Source organism: Sorex fumeus, unplaced genomic scaffold (assembly GCF_029834395.1).
Source record: "Sorex fumeus unplaced genomic scaffold, SorFum_2.1 ptg000015l, whole genome shotgun sequence".
NCBI lineage: Eukaryota > Metazoa > Chordata > Mammalia > Eulipotyphla > Soricidae > Sorex > Sorex fumeus.
This window is the reverse complement of record NW_026606072.1, coordinates 8710375-8732902: the sequence shown is the minus strand read 5'-3', so window position 1 is coordinate 8732902 and position 22528 is coordinate 8710375. Positions and strand designations below refer to the sequence as shown.

Here is a 22528-nt window from a genome sequence, read left to right as displayed (position 1 = left end):
TCTTTTAAAGTCCCAGCAAGTTAACTGCTTTTACTCTTATTTTGTGGGTTTTATTCATTTACCTATGTTTAATTTAATCCTAGGCTTTTTAATTATTATTACACTCACACTAATCTCTTGGCTTCTTTCATTAAAGTTATACTTTATTGCTACTGAGTCATAATACAGTTAGTTTAACTTTTTCATTTTTGTTAGAACTGAGTGGACAGCAATAAATCAATCCACACAATTTAAATACCTATTAAAATTTATATTGCCAAACCCCAAATTGCAGTTATGCTTATCCAAAAAGGGCTTGACATTTTCTTCTTATATCATCTACTAGAGATAGGTAGATCAGTTGTAGGTGAAAGTAAACATGGCATGTCTGTATTTGTAGTTATCTTTCATTATTTAAAAATATTATAATTTTAAAGAAGCTATCTGTCCTAAATCCTAAAGTTCATGATTTTCAAGGTATTATAGCATTTTTTCAAAATATTTTCACTGATTATCATGTTAACTGAACTCCATTCTCATATGATTCCTAAAGATTGTTTGATGTCAGACATATGTACATGTGTGTATACACAGATGTGGGACATAGACAAAGATAAATATTATATGACTAAAAAATTGTTTCAGAAATCTTAAAAAGTAAAGGCCTTAGGTGTTCATGATAAATATGTAAGTGTGTGTGTGTGTGTGTGTGTGTGTGTGTGTTTATTTTCAGCTGGAGGGGTGGATGAATCAGACAAGAGTGTTCCTCAAAAGAGCTACATTGGGAGCTGGGCAACAAAGTATGAAGAAATTTAAATATCAGAGTGATGTTATCTGTTATTTGTAATGTGTGAAAATACTGGATAATTAATTTTACCTGTACAATAGGTCATGCTTGCCCAAGAGTAATGAGGAATCTTTACAAAATAAAACCTGAAATAATTTTTCTTTATTGAATACAATAATAATCTGAATGACATGCTGTGCTTACAAGTATATCTTGTGTATGTTCATTACAACAGTTTGGGGGTTTTGCTATTTGTAATTCCCAACAATAAATAAAGAGATTTTCCTATTTCTTTCTAAGAAGTTTTGAATTTGGAAATCAAGCCAAGGAGTGCTAAAAGGAAATACATGTGAAAAAAATAGTACACTAGTCAAATTTTAAATGCTATCAGTTGTGTTAACTTCTAAGAAAAAAAATAATATGTATAAATACTGGGCCTCATCTAAATTCACTTTTCCAAGTACATATTGAGGTGGTAATATTCAATATACCTGCATGGTATTGTTGTTTTGTCTTATTTTTTCCCTGTGACCCTTAAAATATATTTAGGTAATAGCTTTTGTACAAATTATCTTTGATTTTCCTATTCTTTGAAATAAATCTTCCTGATGTGGGTTTAACATCAATCCACATAATGGGAAAGAACAAATTTTTGGACTTTTGAAAACTGGGGAGTCCCCACAGTGCTTTATGATGGCCTGTGCTACCAATGTGGAATATCAATCTCAATAAATGCATTAAATTCTTAAAAGAAGTAGAAAAAATGATGATTTGGATTCTGAAATATTGATTAAAGTCACAATTTGATCTGTTAAAGTCCTCAGTAGACTGTAGGAAGTTACAAGAAAGAACATTCTAAGAAATAAGATGAACTAGGTAAATACTACTTAGCAGATCCTCTATCTTGTTTGAAGATGAGGTGAACATTTCAAAAGGGAAAGTATTTGGAAAGGGAAGGGATTGTGATTTAATCACATTATGTCTTATTACTCTTCTAGGATCTCATGACTCCTTCAGCTTCTACATTGATGAGGCCTCTCCAGTTGGGCCGGAACAGCCAGAGACTGTCCAGAATTTTGTTTCCGTGTTTGGAACTGTGGCCAAAAAGCTGATGCGGAAGTGGCTAGCCACTCAAACGATGAACTTTACTGGTCAACTAGGAGCTGGTATCCGTTATTTTGATCTTCGAATTTCTACCAAGCCCAGAGACCCCGACAATGAGCTCTACTTTGCTCATGGTTTGTTCAGTGCCAAAGTCAATGAAGGCCTTGAAGAAATCAATGCATTTCTCACGGATCACCGCAAGGAGGTAGTCTTCTTGGACTTCAACCATTTTTATGGGATGCAGAAGTATCACCATGAAAAACTGGTCCAAATGCTGAAAGACATCTATGGAAATAAAATGTGCCCAGCTATTTTTGCCCAGGAAGTTAGTCTACAGTATCTATGGGAGAAGGAGTATCAAGTGTTGGTCTTCTACCATAGTCCAGTGGCTCTAGAAGTTCCCTTCCTCTGGCCCGGGCAGATGATGCCAGCACCCTGGGCCAACACCACAGACCCTGAAAAACTGATTCAGTTTCTTCAGGCATCTATCACTGAAAGAAGAAAGAAGGGCTCTTTTTTTATATCTCAGGTGGTGCTGACCCCTAAAGCTAGCACAGTCGTCAAAGGGGTGGCCAGTGGCCTCAGAGAAACAATCACAGAAAGGTGAGTATCCTGAAGTTATTAGGGGCAAAGATTAGGTGATCTAATCTGTATTTGTAAAGTAAGTAGTGGAGCTAAAGTTCATACCCATGTCTATTAATTTCATTAAAGTTTCCATAGAAATGCACCATAAACTGGGTAGTTTAAAACTAAAATGTGTTGTCTCTCACATTCAAGTATGAGAAGTCTCAAATGAAGGTGTCACCAAAGTTGATTCCTTGTTAGGGATATTGTTGAAGGGGAATTTCCTTAATGTTTTCCCTTTGCTTCTGGATATGCTTAACAATCTTAGGTGTTCCTGGGCTTGAAAATATATCATGCTCCGTGCCCCCCTGTTTCTTCCTCCATGTATATGTGGACTTCACTCCATGTCTGTCTTATCTTCATATAGAATAATTATACTGCATTTTAGGACCCCCCTTCTAATCTGATTTTTAACTTGATTACATCTTGATTCAAGTGGGTGACATCATGTTTCTCAAAAAAGATTCACTTATAAGTTTAGGAAAATAGGACTCTAACATACTTTCGATAGGATACATGTCAATCAATAGGCACCATATATTTTGCTGCCCTTTCTCTTTTCCCTTTCATAGTACTCCTTTTCATAGTTGCATCTCTCTTTACATATAGCAAAGCCCATTTTTCACCCTTTAGAAACTCTTTCTTTCATTGGAGCATCTTTAACATGCTAGCTGCATTTATTCCATCTACCAAACCTGGGAAGTAGATATAATCTTAAAGGTACAAATTGAGGGTCAGTTTCTGGGGAGGTAGTACAGTGTTAAGGTACATGTGATTGACTCCGGTTTAATTCTAGACAGTACTTTTTTGGTAAGCATTGCCCATGTATTCCTGGACCTCCCCCCTTCCCCCATCCTCACCCCAAGTATCATGAGGTACGATCTTAGAGGCACCAAGCATTGCCAAGTGGGCTAGTAATGCCCTACATTCCAGGACCCAAGCAACACCAGTTTCTCAGGTCTTTCATTTGAACAGCTGCCTGATTGGTCAAAAATTGCTAGAAATACCCACCTCCACTTAACATGTTTAGAAACCCCCTTTCCACCCACCTCGCTTGCCAATTGCAGTTAAGGAAAGTCTAATGTTTTGTCTAAGATCACATGAACAGTGCATGATGAAAGTTGAAGGTCTTTTATGGTTTTTTTAAGTGCTATCTATTTCTTTACACTATTTTGTGGGCAAGAATCAGTCTGCAGAAACAAAGCCAGCCACATATGTACAGTGGTGTTCATGCAGAGGCCTAATATAAGCAATTGTCAAAGATCTTTGTAGCACTTTCCTATGTGATAAAAATATAGAATTAAAACTAGTATTTATTCTTTTGAGTTAAATTATTAAGTCTTGATAACATTGTATGAAGAAAAAAACAGTAGTAGAATTTTTATTGTTTAATTTAATTGATATCTTAATTAAGATGAAGGTACAGCATGATGATGTTGCCAGGACTCAGGTTGTTGTACGTGATCAGAACATGAAGAGAAAGGGCTTGAAAGTAGTGTAGGTGACAATTTAATATAGCGTATAAAGTAGAAAATGGAAGGAAATACAGGTGTAATGGGGCAGGAACACACTTGCAAAAAAAAGTCTTTGACAGTTTACAAAGAACTTTACTTCATGAGTAAACAAGAAAATGACAATGAGCAATAGAGTAACTTACTCCAGACTTCTTTTAGGTAGATTAATAGACACAGAGTGGAGGATAGAGGGATCAGAGTTCAGAGGTATTTGGAACTATTTTAGCAAGATTATGCAAGCTGTAGTTAAAAAATGAGAAAACACATTTTTGCTATGACATATAAACAGCATCGCACAAAAATCAGCATGATTTGGTGACTGGCTCTATGACGTGAATGGGAGAAAAGAGTTAAAGATAAAGACTCTTCTTGAGAAGGCGAATGAGTATGGAGGCATTGCAGATAAAAAAAAAACAACACTGAGTGGGGGCAGTGAGATAGTACAGTGAGTAGGGCTTTTACCCTGCATTCAGCTAACCTAGATTCAATCGCTAGCACCCCATTTGTTCCCTCAAGCCTACATAAGAGATCTCTGAGTGATTAGGCAGGAGTAAGCTCTGAGTAATGCAACCAAAATAATAATAATAATAATAATACACTGGGTCTCAGACAGGAAATAAGGAATAAAATGTCAGGCATTCTAAATGTAAAGTGCTGAGGTTGGAGTGATAGTATAGCAGGTAGGTCTTTACTTTGCAAACAGTGACCTGGGTATGAAACCTGGCATCCCAAATGCTTCCCAAGCACTACCAGGAGTAATTTCTGAGTGCAAAACCAGGAGTAATCACTAGCATTGCTGGATGAGGCCCCCAAACCAAAATAATGTAATAATAATTTTTAAAAATTTAAAGTACTAGTGAGGCATCTGGGTAAATGTGGCCAATTGATTATTTAAAATAAAGGATAATTTTTTTGGCATTTAGGTCAGTGAAAGTAAGTCATTAGAGTAGAGCGACTTCTTCAGACAGTCTCTCCAGACAAACTACTTTCTGTCATTCAGATATTGCCTGGGATCTTTCCAATCTTTGAGATACAAATAAAGTACCCAAGTCTTCGTTGTAGAAGTCATGAAAATATAAGAGTTTCATTATTTATGCTCTATAAGGATTTCTAATTTTTGTGGGTAATGATTACACAGAATTGCCTTGAAATTATTACTTGTGGGTTGCATTATTGTATGAATTGATTATCCTGTGTGGCCTGTCCATACCCCATTCTTTCTAACCTGAGTTATGAAAATGGCTTCTTGCTCAATTTCTATATGGGTTTTTAGAGTTTATCATAAATGTGAGTAGACTAAGGAGATCTTATGATAAAAATAATTATAGTCTAAAATTAAATTATAGATTTGTCTGCAGTACAAATCTTCTGGACTAGGATATCTCCCTTGGGTGACATTTATACAACTTTCCACCCCAGCCTCAAACTCTCAGACCCAATACTCTGCTCCAGTTCCTTTTCCTTGTCATTTCTCTATGTCTTTACCCACCCCCATATTGCCTTAGAGTCTTTACAGTTTCCTACAGATACATCAAGCTATTCTCAACAATTTACTCACTCCTATTTCTGTCTACACTTAACTGCTTCTTTCAAAGTTTTCATTAGTGTAAGAAGGCTTTTTACTTTTTTAGTACACATTCCACAAAAGTTTGTCATTCTAGAAAATAACAACTTAGCAGCTTTCTTTCTTACTCAAAACGGATGGAATATATCATTTAAATTTGGAATTCTGTTGTTCTCAAGTTCATAATACAGAACTTCTAGATTTTGAGACTTTCCTGAAGCCCCACTGAAGGGAATTCAGAGGTAGGAGAGACCAGGGATCTCTCCAATTCTTTTTCTCTCACCCCCTTGAATGTAAGAAAGTTTATTCAGATTCGTTTACATATTGGACATAAAGGAGTATTTCCATGGTCTTTCTAACTTTACCTTTTGTTATTTGATTCTATGCTTAGCAAAACTTGTATTCATATAATAAAGGTAAAGGTAAAGGTAAAGGCCCTCCCGTTGATCGTCGATTTGCTCGAGCGGGCCCAGTAACGTCTCCATTGGAGACTTTGTTGTTACTGTGTCTGGCATATCGAATACTCTCGGTAGCTTGCCGGGCTCTCCGAGAGGGGTGGAGGAATCGAACTCGGGTCGGCCATGTTGGCCGCTTGTAAGGCGAACGCCCTACCGCTGTGCTATCACTCCAGCCCCATTCATATAATAGATATGCTTTGTACTCAGCTAAGAATCACACCCTAATTGTCTGTGTATGTGGGGAGGAGGGGTTGAATACACCCTAGGGTGTCAAGAAGAGTAGGCTTCTCAAGGAATTAAGACTTTCATTTTTGTCTCTAGGGACATATCATGAAGTTTAGGGACTTGTGAATTATAAATCAAACTAGTCTTTTGGTTATTTATACTCTAGCACATTATTAATAAAGTAGGATTTGTGGGGGGAAATAATCAAATAAGTTAGGAAAGTACTGAATAATATATTAAACATCTATCTAACCCTCCCTGAAAATTCACAGTGCTCATCAGCACATAAGAGCTCTCAGTAATATTCTACTGAAGTGTCCTGTTTAAACTTAATTGATATATCATTGGACAGATTTTCAATATTTTTCATGTGACACTTATGATAGTACATTGTTAATCCATTTTTAAAACTGTGCTCAGCCATCTACTCTAATTCAGAATTTTCACTTGCCTCTGTCTTATCTATTTGGAATTGATGTTATATCATTGAAAGAGAAAGAAGATGCAAAGAAATAATTTCAGAAGAATAAAATTGACTCTTTAAATACAATCAATATTTTCCTCTCTAGAGAGAGAATATTGCAAATGTGTTTTTTACAATTTTGAATATTGTTTGCAAAAAATTTGCAAGTATATCCTAACTCATACTTGTGCTATAAGCATTCTTATATGTGTTTGTCTTAGAATTACTGAGAATTGGTTTACCTTCATTAAACTGATGGCAAAGCCTATGTTTGGAGTATAGAGTTAAGATGAAGCCCTGGGTTTTATTTCATTTTGACATATTTTAGGTTTATGAATGATATATTTTGGAGAAGGTCATTTTCATTTCTTAAACTGTGTTTTGAAAAGGCATTTACTTAATTCTGTGAGTCCATGAAAGACCACTGAACTCCCCTGTTATACTACTTTCTTTCTCTTCACAAAGTAATGAAGCCCATAAAGTCTTTTCCTATCCTTGTCCTTGCTATTCTACTCACTCAGAAAACCCTATGTTAACACCAAAAGGTGTAATGAGACTCCTTTGCCACCAAAGGAGAAATCACTAAGCAATTAAAATACCTTCCTGGGCTTTTTGCAATTTTTAAAATTACAGTCATTTAATTTTTCATAATTTTTATCATGTCTAATATTTGAGTTAACAAAACTCTGAACACATGCATTTAGAAAATAATGTTTGAAGATGTGGGTGGTTTTTAGGGAAGCTAAATTGATTTCAATTTGGATTTAGGTACCGTAACTTTCAATCTGGTCATTGGTTCCAAATATTGCAGATGTGTTTTCTACAATTTAGAAATGCCAAAAGAAACAGATTTTTATATTTTAAAGGCCTATTTTTAATTTATTTTTCAAACAGCTTTTACACCTCACTCCCACAGAATTCACACATTCTTTAAAAGGTGTGTAACTTGAGTCAAGTCCTTCCTTAACTTGTGGAAGCATATTAAATTATAGCCAATTTAGTTAAAAAATTAAACCAGAGCACCTGTTAGAATTTTTAAAGACCAGTACATCTTTGCAAGTAACTTGATACTGAATTAATTTAGACAATAGGCCTACAATTTAGATGATATGATGGTGATGACAATTATAATAATAATTTACTGTTTTAAGTGCTCCCTGTTAGTTACTAAACTAACTGCTTTATATGCATTGTTTGATTTAGTATCTTTTTAAACCTCTTTAAGACTTAGTACACCTTCCACCTTGTCTTAACAATGAAGAAACTTAACTATGTAAAAGTTAGCAAATTACCCAGATAATGCTAGTTAAAAAAGTGAATTCAGGACAATGTAGGTTGATCTGTATTTTAAAAACAAAACAAATGTACTTGGATGTTTACTTTTTTAAAATTGTACCTGAGATGTGCTTTACTGTGTTACATCAAATGTGAGTTTTAAAATCATGACAATATAATATATTTCTAAATTTAGTAAGAATCTAAAGTGACTGGATTTTTTTTCTACTCTGATGGCAACATCTAGATGAGAATGATAATATATATTCAGGTGGGCTGAACTTAATAGGGTATTTAGATGTTAAGTAACTCCTACAAGTTAAGCTCTTTGTTAAATATTAGAAGCATAGTAAAAATCATAGCATGCCATATTTTCATCAAGTGTCAGGTTACAAAAAGTTAGAAACACAAAAATCAGAAAATAAGAATTGGAAAACATGGAAGAAAAAACCAAGCTTTATGGTAATTAAAAGGAGAGTGAAACTGGATCGGCTTTTGGTCATCTCTGACGCAAGTACATGACTGTTTGTTATAAACACTCTTATTTTGTGTGATTTTAAGGAATTTTTAATTCCTAAGCAAGAAAGAGCAATAGATGGATTTCTTGAGGAGCAGAAGTGGGCACGAAAGAGTGAAGTATAGAGAAACACGGAAGGACAGAGTAGGACAGGCAAAGTTGGAGGGACACTTTGAAAGATGTTAAATATAATCTGAAACTTACTCTAAAATTAATTAGATACCTGTTAGAAAAACATCCAACAGAATACATCAGAACAAGATCTTCAGGAAACGAAAGTGAATGGTTTAGTTAGGTCTAATAAGGAAAGTGCAGAAACAATAGTACAGTGGGGAGGGCACTTGCCTTGCACACTGCCAATCCAGTGTGCATCCCATATGGTTCCCCCTCCCCAAGTACCACCAGGAGTTGTTTCTAAGTGCAGAGCCAGGAGTAACCCTTGAGCAACACTGGACGTGACCCCAAAACAAAAACCAAAACAAAAGGATGACAGACCAAAGATATAATTACCTGCCTAAGTTAGGAAACAAACTAATTTGTCAGCAAGTAGGTGGGAGGAAAGAAAGATAAAAGACATAATGTTATTTCAGCCTATTGGCAGAACTGCCCTTTGGCTAAATGGGGACATAATTCATTGTATTATTCTTTGTTGTGTGAATATTCTTTCAGTCGGAGGCATTGAGACAAGGTGAGAGAAATTTATGTCATGGAGGGTCCAGGTTCTCTCAGTCCTGTGACAAAGGACTGTTCTCTCAGTCCTGTGACAAAGGACTCTTGAGACGGCAGCGGTCATTGAAGCCCTAGCCAATCAGGGCATTCAAGCCCAATACATCAAGATCCTCCGTGAGCTGTATTGCAGATTCACCAGGATCTCACCATTCTACAAAGAAGTGATCGTTGATGTCAAGAGAGGGGTGCGACAGGGTGATACCATTTCACCGAAACTCTTCAGTGCCACCCTCGAGAACATCATGCAATGACTGGAATGGGAAGGAATGGGAGTGAAGATAGATGGTCGGCAACTACACCACCTCCGCTTTGCTGATGACATTGTTTTAATAACACCAAACATCAGCCAAGCGGCACAAATGCTGGCCGACTTTGACCGTGAGTGTGGAAAGGTAGGACTACAGCTGAATCTTATGAAGACAATGTTTATGAGAAACAGCCTCTTTCCTGACGCCCCATTCGCTCTCAACGGAACGACCATCTCCGAATGCAACAGCTCTGTGTACCTAGGTCAAGAAGTCAACATGACAAATGACCTGGCACCTGAGCGGCTTTGAACGCCTTCAAGAACGTGGAAGAAATAGCTAAGAGGACGAAGAACCTCCGGCTCCGGGCACATCTCTTTGATTCCACTGTTCTTCCTGCATTAACATATGCCTCAGAGACCTGGGCCCTACGCAAACAGGATGAGAACTCTATTCAGGTCTCCCAAAGAAGAATTGAAAGAGCTATGCTTGGAATATCACGTTTCACTCAAATGAGCGAAAGAATCCAGAGTTCCGACATCTGTCGAAGATCAAGAATTAGGGACGCTGTCTCGTTTGCCAAGGTGTCAAAAATCAGATGGGCTGGTCACGTAATGAGATTTAAAGATGACCGCTGGACTACAGCTGTTACCGACTGGATTCCACGGGATGTCAAAAGACCGCGTGGCCGCCCACCTACCAGATGGTCAGACTTCTTCATCAAGATCATGAACGATCAGTTTGAGGCTCTTCATGTTCCCAGAGCGAACAGATGCCATTGGGCTACACTAGAACGCGACAGGGACAAATGGAGACGTTACTGGCACCCGCTGGAGCAAATTGATTTACAGGAAGTTAAGTAATTAAGTGAAGTGATTACCATCGCATTGAGGCAGGCAAAGTGTGTATCGTTTCCTCGTGTCTGTAGGCCAGTAAATTTTGGCTTAAGGAAAGAGATACAAAATCGAAACTGATACCTTTCTTGGGTCTACAAACACTTGGGTTTGCATCCTAAAGACAGACTCAGCCTGGGCCCCACCTAAAATCTACATCCCAAAGACAAATTGTGCAAGCATTTGAAATTTGCATCCCAAAGACTAGGCTGGGTCAGCGTCCTGATCCTACAAGTCAAAGATCAGGCTGGGTTTATATGAGAGAAGGAAAAGCTGCCTCTTTCAATATCCTGAAATTTATTAAATTATTTACTGAAAGCAGCTTAAAGAAAAAAGATGCTCAGCTTCATCCAAAAGGGTCAGGACACACCAGAAATCTCACCTATTTTCATGTGTCTTCCTGCCCGTTGTGCAGTACAGTCTACATGAGCTCATCCTAACAGCTAGGTCCAGCCCCAACACTTCTTACTTTATTTTTGTTTGGGGGCCACAACTGGCAGGACTTACTCTTGGCTGTACACTCAGCAATCACCCCTGGAGAGTTCAGGTGTCCATATAGTGTGTTGGGATCCAACCTGATCACCCCAAGTGCAAAGCAAGCACCCCCTGGTACTGTCTGTCTGGCTCTTCATAGTCCTATTCAGTGAGTGACAGCCCTTTGAAATGGAAAATTGGTCGCCTTGTGCTTTTATTCTCAAGATCTCTGCTATTGATGAGTAAAGGACAGCAAATCAGTATTATCAAATTGGAGGAAAGAGGCTATTGTCAAGTCTTTATAGTGTGCATATACTGTGTTAAGTGTATTATATTAATTACATTCATTTGCATCTTCTAAGAGCCTTAAAAGGTATTATTAGCTCCATTAGGAGTAGAAAGCCAAGTCCAGAAATGTATAATTCTTTGCTGGGAAATCCTGTATTCATTTAGTAAAACAAAATGATTTGGGTCTGTTTGATTTCAAGTCTGATAAATCCAATGCTTACTCCTGAAAAATTATATAAAACTCACATTTGTTGGCAGTGATGCATATCACCCTGGGAGGCAAAACCAGGCTTTAAGAAGGTCAATATTCTGGACATAATATAGGCAAGACTAAGAGAAAAGCAGGTCTGAAATCTCTTGCCCCAAGAGAGTGAATCCAGGTAGAATGCTGGCAAAGAGTCACCAGGAAGCACTCTGGGGAAAATAGGAAGGAAAAGAATCTGGAGATGACTGGGTTCCATTCTCCTCCTTCTGTCCCTGATGCCAACTGAAGGATTTCCATTACTAAGAAAACTGAAGCTTAGACAAATGCTAAATAGTTGCCCCCTAGGAGGTCTCAGTGCTCACTGGCAGCTTGAAGGAGATTAAAATTCAGATATCTGGTCTTGCAGGCAGAATTCTCTCTATACCTCAGGAAGGGATGCAGACAGATCAAAGGAAGCGAAGAATGGATAGGCACACAAGAGGGGACCAGAGAATACCAATTAAAGCAAACAACACACAGCAAAGCTAACATAGTACAGTATATAACGTAACATAGTTACACAGCACACAAGGCAATGCTCACAAGAGAACGTCGTTTCTTAGAACCTTAACTGAAGGCATCAGAGTTCTACCCATGCTTTTTATGCAGTACCAACCCTGACAAACTCCCCATGATGTATTCAATATGCCAAACACAGTAACAACAAGTCTCACGATGGAGATGTTACTGGGCCCGCTCGAGCAAATCCATGAACAACAGGAGGACCGTGACCGTGACTGTGACCATGACCAACCTTCCCTGGATTCGCTTTTTTTCAACCTCATGAATATGATCAACTGTAGCACTGTCCTCCCGTTGTTCTTCGATTTGGTCGAGCAGGCCCAGTAACGTCTCCATTGTGAGACTTGTTATTACTGTGTTTGGCATATTGAATACGTCATGGGTAGCTTGCCAGGCTTTGCCGTGCGGGTGAGGTACTCTCGGTAGCTTGCCGGGCTCTCCAAGAGGGGTGGAGGAATTGAACCTGGCTCAGCCAGGTTGGCTGTGCACAAGGCAAACACCCTACCACTGTGCTATCGATCAACTATTATTTTTTAATCCAACAGACATACTTCAGCTTAAACAACACACACCCCAAAGAGTTCTTCAGTCCAGTTTGCTCTGTCATTGCCTGGACCCAGTCTATTTGAAGTTAGCCTCCACCAACAATCAATACCAACAGTTTAACATGGTTTTAGGAAATCTGAAGATTGTTAACTCCAAGATTTATCAATTACTCTTCCCCACATACAGAGCCAGGCTAGATAGTTTTTTAGATCTAAGATGTGACTCTTCTGCCATAGGCCAAATTTAAGCTCAAATTTGCTTTTTCAATTACTAAAGTAGAAATGATCTTCATTGTTTTTTAATGTCCTCTTCTTTGACATCTTCTTTCCCATGTCATATAGATTCATTATAAAATTCTAGGTTTCTGCATTTATCATGCTGCCAAGATACAAGAAGAATTCCTAGGAGGGAGAGATTCTGGTCAGCGAGGCTTAAAGCACATTCCTATGAAAGAGATCTTCTGAATTATGAATGTCTAATGTGTCCCCCCCCCAAAAAAAAAGTCATCTTTTCAGCACTGTGACCCAGCTGCCTACATAGGCCTAATTTCAAGCACTTAAAAAGAAAATTCTATGGAATCGGGGGTAAAGTGATTAGGGTGTTGAACTGTTCTCAAGCTGTATAGTCAGTGCAGTTATGGGGGCCCCAGATCATAATCCAGTGTGGCCAAGCAGATGCTTAGCTCCATTGGGGTGGCCTGGGTGACCCTGTCGCCACAGGGCCTGAGTAGCCCAGCATCCTTGGGCCCTTGCATTGAACTGCCAGCCCAGTTGACTGAGAATCACTAGAGGAGACCCCAGGCCTCCTGAGTGCTACTTGGGAGCACTCCTCCCTCCCCTTCCATAAAGAAAATTTTAGAACAAAGGGGTTCATTACAATGGACTTCTCGTTACAATTGATGCTTTGTTTGGGTGACTTAGAAAATAGTCAAAGACTGGAGGGCTTCTCTCCACAATGGATGCCATCAAGAAACAAGTCAGCTCTACAATTAGTTGTTTCTATTGGTCTTATCTGTAGAATTAGAGTGAAAATAAATTATATTTAATAAAGAGATGATGATCATTTAGCCTGGGTAGGTCAATACTTGGTTAATTTGTAAATAGACTTGCTTTTGTGTTTATCCAGAAGTATTCCTTTTTTTTTTAAATTTTATTGAATGACCCTGAGATAGTTATAAGCTTTCATGTTTGGGTTACAATAACACAATTATCAAACACCATCCCTCCACCAGTGCACATTCCCCACCACCAATATCCCCGGTATACCCCCCCCTTTCCCACCCTCCCCCTGGCTCCATGGCAGACATGATTCCCCATAATCTCTCTTTACTTTTGGGCATTGTGGTTTGCAATACAGATCCTGAAAGGTTATCAGATTTGGTCCTTTATCTACTTTCTGCATACATCTCCCATCCCGACTGATTCTTCCAGCCATCTTTTTCTTAGTGATCCTTTCTCTATTCCTGTTGCCTTCTCCCCTTTGCTCATGAGACAGGCTTCCAGTTATGGAGCAATCTTCCTGTCCCATGTATCTACTATCCTTAGGTGTCAGCCTATGTTATGTTGTTTTATACTCCACAAATGAGTGCAGTCCTTCTATGTCTGTCCCTCAAAATAAAAAGTATTCCTTTTTATCTCACTTTCTCATGATCTCCAACCTGAGATTATCTGAGGTTGTTATTCTGAAGTATTATTTTTGTCCTCCAGGAGAACAGCATAGCCTTGTTGGATAAGGTCAGTCTCCAGGTATTGAGGATTTCTTCTTTTTCTTCTGCCCTTTTTGACACAGTGTGAAGAAAAATAAAAATCACTAATTTGCATTTTATTTGAAAGTCTCTGGTGTGACAGTTTCCATGTGCTTCTTCTTTGTTCTCTCATTGAAACAGTTGAGGCTATATCTATGCAAAGCCCAGGCCACTTTGATACAGATTCCTATCAAAAGAGTTGAAGATATCATGACTAAGAATTTGTCCATTGAAAATTGAAGCTTTTTAAATAGATCAATATTGATAATCAACTTGACAGTCTCTGTGGTTTTAAGTTTCCATTCATCAAAATGGGAAGGGGTTTTAAAAGATAAAGTATAAGGAATCCCAGTTGGTGGAAGACTGAGGAAAAAAAGACTAGAGAAAAATATAAGAACACAGGTTCATTGTAAAGGATTTGATCTTTGTTTAATGTTTGTCAACATTTCAGCTTCTTTCCCAAAGTTTCACAATTGATTTCAGTAATAAAAAAAATAGCAGAAGACAGGATATGCAACTGTCATGGTTTTGGTTTGTTTGTTTGTTTGTCTTTTGGTTGTCTGTGGTGGGAGGATGAATCGTGATTAGATGAATCTCCCAGAATACTTGGGCATATTTGGCAGACACATCTTTAAGTAGTTACTGATCTACTGATTACCAAGTATAATACTAACAAGTTAAAATGTTCATTTAGGCACTGGAGTGATAGCACAGCAGGTAGGGCATTTGCCTTGCACACGACCGACCCGGGTTCAATTCCCAGCACCCCATATGTTCCCCCAAGCACCGCCAGGTGTAATTCCTGAGTGCAGAGCCAGGCATAACCCCTGAGCATTGCTAGGTGTGACCCAAAAAGAAAAAAAATGTTCATTTAACAAAAGTGATAAATACAAATGTTTATTACGTGACATAAGGGCAAACAATTGCTTTAGGTAGAAATTTCAAAATCTAATTTAAAAGAATTTCTAATCTAATTTAACAAAACTGTTGAGTTGTTGGTTTTGAAGTATTTTAAAATACTAAACACATTGACAATAGATACTGATATTGTGTGGAGCAAAAAATCTTCTGACTCTTGCTTTGTATGACTGGTATTGTAGCTAATTGCTTATTATCTTATTTTAAGTATTAAAATACCTCGAAAATAATAGAGATACAAGTTTTGTAATGTGGGCAGATTATAATCAATATTGATTGGACTTTCACTTTAAAATATTCTTTCCTCCCACCCTACTCATCACTTATTTTTCTGTTAACCCCAACTGCTAAAAGAAAAGACACTTACAAGTTGTTTCTGGAGCTGTGACACTGTCTTGAAGCAGCATCATGTGGCAGTGAGACAGTAGTGTGTGATTTCATTAGTGAATGCTGAAAGTCTGGGCTGCCCTTTGGAAATGTATGTGAGATTGGCCAATATCAAACCAAACTAATTTTCCACGTAGCTGTTGCATATTTGAATACTAAACGGAAAAGCTGTTGCCAAATGATCTGACTCAGGCTCAAAAAATAAATCCGTTAAAAAAATCCATAACTCTATAAACTGTTATTTATAAATGTCTATCTTTCCATTTGGGGAGCTTATTTTTAAAGGCTTTAACTTATGTGTTCTGTTTTTCCAAATAAAATACTTGTAATAATTAGATTGTAATGAATAGATTGTAGAAAACTTGCTTGAGTACACAGTTCAGTCTAAGTTCAATCTGTTAACAGAGACCATATGTAAATTCAGTGGAGAGATGATGCAACTACTGTCTAAAATATAGCTTGGCAGTTTAGTTTTATTCCAGTTTTGGTTTCACATTGGAAGGGTTAATGAATTTGACTCATTGCCATTCACAAACAGAACAGGCTGCTGCACTACTACATGATTTTATATGACAGAAGGAGAATTTCACATTTTTGCATGCACAAAATTCATTGCAAGTGTGTGTTTACACCTCACACAAGTATCCAAAAAGCTTCCATACAGGATCTGGACAAGACTCTTTTATCTGAGAAAGACTGAGAGACTCAATGACATGAATTGTGTGCAGTTACCTCCTGATATCTCAGTGACATGGACCATGTATATCAAGACAGCTTCAGTGAGCTTGTGTGTGTGTGTGTCTGTGTGTGTATTTGTGTAAGTGTGTGTTGAAACAGAGGAGAAGGAAGTAATGAAAATAAGTAGAAATAATCTCTTAGCACCTGTGAGAGTTCACAACTACCATCCTGCTCATGAAGAAGGAAAGATGACTTTCACATGCCAGGTATCCTTATTTTCCCATCAGGAATCGAGGGGGGAAAATGCTCAGCTCCCCAAAGTGGGACTTTCTCAGCTAGTCTTATGATTTGCCTGAACATACATTTACGTTCTTTTAGTTTGCTCTGGACCTCCTATTTTCTTTAGAGCATTTCCTTTTTTTTTTTTTAAGATTATGGCCTAAAGTTATGGGGTTTTTTTGTTTTTTTTTTTTTTTGGTTTTTTCTTTAATTGAATCACCATGAGATAGTTACAAGCTTTCATGTTTGGGTTACAATCACAAAATGATCAAAGACCCATCCCCCTTTCCCACCCTCCCCCTGCCTCCATGGCAGACATGATTCCCCATACCTCTCTCTACTTTGGGGCATTAGGGTTTGCAACACAGACCCTGAGAGGTTATCATGTTTGGTCCATTATCTACTTTCAGCACACATCTCCCATCCCGACCCATTCCTCAAGTCATCACTTTTTTTAGTGGTCCCTTTACTATTCCAGCTGCCATCTCCCCTTTGCTCATGAGACAGGCTTCCAGCTATGGAGCAATCTTCCTGTTCCATGTATCTACTATCCTTCGGTGTCAGACTCATGTTATGTTGTTTTATACTCCACAAATGAATGCAGTCTTATGTCTGTCCCTTTCTTTCGGACTCATTTCACTTCAAAAGAAACAGTGACCAAAATGCAGAAAGAACTTACAGAATGGGAAAGAATATTTACCCAATACCCATCTGACAAGGAATTAATATCCAGGATATACAAGATACTAGTATAATTATACAAGAAGAAAACCTCCAAAACCATTAAAAAATGGGGAGAAGAAATGAACAGAAGTTTCCTCAGAAAAGAAATACAAATGGCCAAAAGGCACATGAAAAAATGTTCCACATGACTAGTCGTCAGGGAGATGCAAATCTAAGCAACAATGAGACATCATCTCACACCACAGAGACTGGCACACATTCAAAGGAACAAAAACAACCAGTGCTGGTATAGATGTGGGGGAAAAGGGACGCTCTTTCACTGTTAGTGGGAATGCCCACTAGTTCAGCCTCTCTGGAAAATAATATGGACAGTCCTTCAAAAACTAGAAATTGAGCTTCCGTATGACCTTGCAATACCACCTCTGGGAATATATCCTGAGGATGCAAAAAAGCACAGTAGAAATGGTATCTATACATATATGTTCATTGCAGTACTGTTCACAATAGCCAAAATCTGGAAACAACCCAAATGCCCTAGAACAGATGACTGGTTAAAGAAACTTTGGTACATCTACATAATGGAATACCATGCAGATGTTAGGAGAGATGAAGTCATGAAATTTCCTTATAAATGGATAGACATGGAGAGTATCTTTAGAGCTTTTCTAAAGAAATTTCTTTGGCAGTTGAAATTGTGAATTTTAATTTTCCCCCCAATATTCCATAGACTTTCTTTGTGATTTGGGTCTTTTTGCTATTCTACCAATCTTGTTAAAAGTTCAGGCGGAAGTTAGCTGTGGATGAACGTATAAGGGTAGAAAATAATAAAATACCAACTTGACGTCTAGAATGCCATTATGTTAAGATTTTAGAGAATTTAAGTTCTGTGTTTTTAAAACATACCAAGGTAAGTTTTATAAGGCTCCTTGAATAAGATTTTACTCACTTGTTGAATGAACCAGTCAGTTAAACAGAAAGATGATACAAAGACCATGGGGAGGTTTTGGAGTGACTCCGGGAAAGGGTGGTGCTGTCCATGTAAGATTTTGCTTCATGATCCTTGTGGGTTTTGTTATTGTTGTCGTTTGTATTTTTGGATCACATCGGGAAGTGCTCAAGGGTTACTCCTGGCTCTGAACTCAGGAATTACTCCTGATGGCTCTCAGAAGACCTCCTGGGATGCCGAAGATCGAGCTCATGTTGGCTGAGTGCAAGGCAAATGCTTTCCCCACTGAACTATCAATCCAGCCCCACAATCCTTGTCTTATAATTCATGGTTAGATCTTAGAAATGAAAAATTTATATGAGACACAACTAGAGAATAAGTGAGACAATTAAGTACTGCAACTGAGTATAAACAATTGCACCTGTAGTTTTTGTAAGACTTAGGATCACAGAGGAAGAAAAGAGGGTAAAAACATAAAAGCGCCCTTTCTTACATGCCAGGGCAATCTTTTCTATCTCTTAGTTCCCTTTTCAAATTCCGTAATGTTTTACTCAACTATTAAGAGCATCTCTCTTTTTTTTTAACTCAAAAGTGATCTGGTTATGGTTGTACAATTCACCAACTGAAAATGGTTAAAACCATTTTTTCCCCTAAGGTGGGAAATTACACTGGATTTTGGCAGTATTTTCAGATGGTGGTATTCAGAACTAGAAAACAAGCAAGGGTTTGTGGGGGTTTAAAGACCCAGCCAGAGACATTCAGCACTTGGTATGCTTATTTATGTTAGTGACAGCTGTTTATTCAAGACAGAGGGCAGCAAAGGACTACTCTGAGGGAGTTATTATTTAGGCTTAAAATCAACAAAGCTCCTGAGAAAATTTCTTATAGGTTATATATTTTATTTTTTAAAAATCAAAGTGAAAAATATACTTTTAGGCTTAAAAGTCTGTCTCATACAGTATATATGCGAAGATATATTTCTTTACTTTCCATAGTACATGTCACATAAAGTACATTCCCTCACTCACTGAATTAACTTTACCTTTGGGACTTTTGAAAGACAGCTGAGAAGCAACCTTTTGACAAGCGTGCTTAGTGTTTGCACTGTTTTTCCCTTTCTTCCTTCTCAGTTTTGTGGTGAAAAGGGGCAATTTTATAATGATTTGGCAAAACGATAGTGCAGGAAGTCCCAGCTGTCCCTGCCACAGCTGCCTCTGAGATCTAATAATATAGAGTGGGAATAGCACATCTCCCTAAAGAGTGCACACATTTTAAGTTGCTTTAATTTTCCTGCCAATTGGACTTTCAAGATGCCAAACGCATCTCCAGGCAACCTCTGACAATTTAGGACTCTCGTAAAGGAGCCGAAGGCAAAGAGATATTTTCAAGTAGTAAAATGTCCTCACAGAACGAGGAGAAAAAGAATGCAAGGTTTAAGAAGAGGACTCCCAGAACGACCACCAACTGGGAGCTCTTTGGCTCTGTTGCAGCAACATGGGAAGATGCCGTCATTGACAACATTGATGAGGAATACGATTGAATGATTCAGCACCTCCATGATTGTGCGAGGAATGCCAAGAAAGAGATAACCACAAAAAACCGCCTTTCTTCGAACACTCTTGAACTTATTCGCCAACGTGGCTTGGCACATGCCTCAGGCAACCACAAGCGAATATCCGAGCTGGCAAAACAATGCAGAGAAGCCATCAAGGATGACCTCAAAAACAGAAGAGGAGCAATGCTGGTAGATGCGGCAGAAGCTGGGAAAAGCATTCGTAATGCCCGCCTGTCCTTCACCAACTACAAGACTGCCCTCCGACATCATGATGGATCTATTACGTCTTCCAGAAGGGCAATGGAGAAGATTATTCATGACTTCTACTCAGATCTCTTTAATAACCACGTCCATTTGTCCACATACCACATTCCACATGATGGATATGTCGTTCCCAATGTTCTCTCTTCCGAAATCCAACAGGCCATCTCATCGGTAAAAAAACAAAGAGCACCTGGCCCAGACAAGATCAGACCTGAACACCTGAAGAACTTACTCATCAGTACTCATCAATACATTGGCTCGGCTCTTCACACGCTACCTGTCTGAATGCAAGGTTCCACCCCAATGGAAAACCAGCAGGACTGTACTACTATACAAGAAGGGAGACATCCACGACATTGGCAACTATCGCCCAATCTGCCTATTGTCTGTTATCTACAAACTGTTCACTTGAGTCATCCTGAATAGGATTAGCAGAACACTAGATGAAGGACAACCATGTGAACAAACCGGATTCCAAGAAGGATTCAGCACCATCAACCATATGCACACGATTACAAAGCTCATTGAGGTTTCTCGGGAGTTCAAGATGCTGCTCTGTCTAACGTTCATTGATTTAAAGAAGGCCTTTGATTCTGTTGAGACGGAAGCAGTCATGGAAGCCCTACCCAATCAGGGCGTACAAACTCAATACATCAGGATCCTTCGTGAGCTCTATTGCGGATTCACTACCAAGATCTCACCATTCTACAAAGAAATAATCATCCATATCAAGAGAGGGGTTCGGCAGGGTTGATACCATTTCACCAAAACTCTTCAGTGCCACCCTCAAGAACATCATGCGATGAATGGAATGGGAAAGCATGGGAGTGAAGATAGATGGTCGGCAACTACACCACCTCCGCTTTGCTGATGACATCGTTCTAATAACACCAAACATCAGCCAAGCAGCACAAATGCTGAACGACTTTGACCGTGAATGTGGAAAGGTCGGACTACAACTGAATCTTACGAAGACAAATATTTATGAGAAACAGCCTTGTTCCTGACGCTCCATTCGCTCTCAACGGAACCACCATCTCCGAATGCAACAGTTATATATACCTAGGTCAAGAAATCAACATGATGAATGACCTGGCACCGAGTTGTGCAGGAGGAAGAGACCAGCTTGGAATGCCTTCAAGAGCGTTGGAGAAATAACTAAAAGGACAAAGAACCTCCAGCTACGAGCACATCTCTTTGATTCCACTGTTCTTCCTACATTAACATATACCTCATAGACCTGGACCCTACGAAAACAGGATGACAATGCTATTTGGGTCTCTCAAAGAGGAATTGAAAGAGCTCTGCTTGGAATATCACGATTCACTCAAATGAGAGATAGAATCCGGAGTTCTGATCTTTGTCAATGTTCAAGAATCAGGGACGCTGTCTCATTTGCCAAGACATCAAAAATCAGATGGGCTGGACACGTAATGAGGTTTACAGACAACCGCTGGACTAGAGCCATTACTGATTGGATTCCACGGGACATCAAAAGATCACGTGGACACCCACCTACAAGATGGTCAGACTTCTTCGTCAAGACCCTGAATGATCGGTTTGAGGCTCTGCATGTTCCTAGAACAAACAGATACCATTGGGCTATGCTAGCATGCAACCGGGATGAACGGAGACGTTACTGGCACCTGCTCGAGTAAATCGATGAATAACGGGGATTAAGTGATTAAGCGATTAAGTGATTATAATGTCCTTTTAAAACTCATCATCACACACAGACACACACACACACATTTTTATACATCTTTTTGCTTGTGGAAACTTGTGGAAACAAAGAGATTAACATTCTGACACTAAATAGTCTAGGTCTCAGAAATCTCAGTCTACAAGAACTGTCTTTCTCAGCCTCAGCATATTTGCCACCAAGGAGGAAACAATTTGTTATTGGGAGCTATACTTGGAAATTCAGCAACATCCCTGGTCTCAACCTGAAAACTTCAGAGTCACCTTCTTCCAAGCCGTAACAGAAATAAATATCTCTACATATGGACAAATAGCTTTCCTGCTTTGCACAAAGTGTGTGTGTGTGTGTGTATTTGTGTGTGTGTATTTGTGTGTGTATGTAATCACTCTTTGTTAAAAACATTACACAGTGATCTTTCAGCAGTCAACTTTCCTAAAGCTTAATTTCTTTACTTGTTTAACAGATGATACCAACTGTCCAGGGAATAGGAAAACATAAAATATTGAGTTCTGCAGTTTGTTCTTTGTTTAAATGAATGTACCAGAACTTATGCATTTCTAGTGTCTACTAACACCTTCAGATTAGTCACCTGGAGAATTTAGTCATCGATTAAAGTGGCACAGAAGCAATTTTAAGAATAGTTTCAAGGTAGAGAAAATCTTTATCCTTTCGAGGTGAATAGTTTTCTGTTTGTTTTAAACAACCCAAACTTTGGTAAATAAGGTGATTGAAGCAAAGCTATACAATGTTGTCTGTAGTCAAAATCCAAGTTGAACAATAATAAAATAGGTTTTTCTTATGTGCATTAGGAATATAATCTGAAGGCAATTTCAATAGAGAAGGCATAAAAAAATTTTGAATCATTCTCCTATTGATGGTATAGAAAAACAATGATCTCCATTGGTAAAAATTCTTAGTGA

The 22528-nt window shown here is 38.4% G+C and overlaps 1 protein-coding gene across 1 annotated transcript in view; it reads left to right on the top strand.

The window, feature by feature from the left end:
- The window catches only part of PLCXD3 (phosphatidylinositol specific phospholipase C X domain containing 3), a 182250-nt gene that overhangs the window by 122101 nt on the left and 37621 nt on the right, over positions 1–22528 (top strand). The window contains exon 2 of the mRNA XM_056112109.1: positions 1765–2473. Within this exon, the coding sequence (XP_055968084.1) occupies positions 1765–2473 (709 nt within the window). The remainder of the gene's footprint in view (positions 1–1764; positions 2474–22528) is intronic.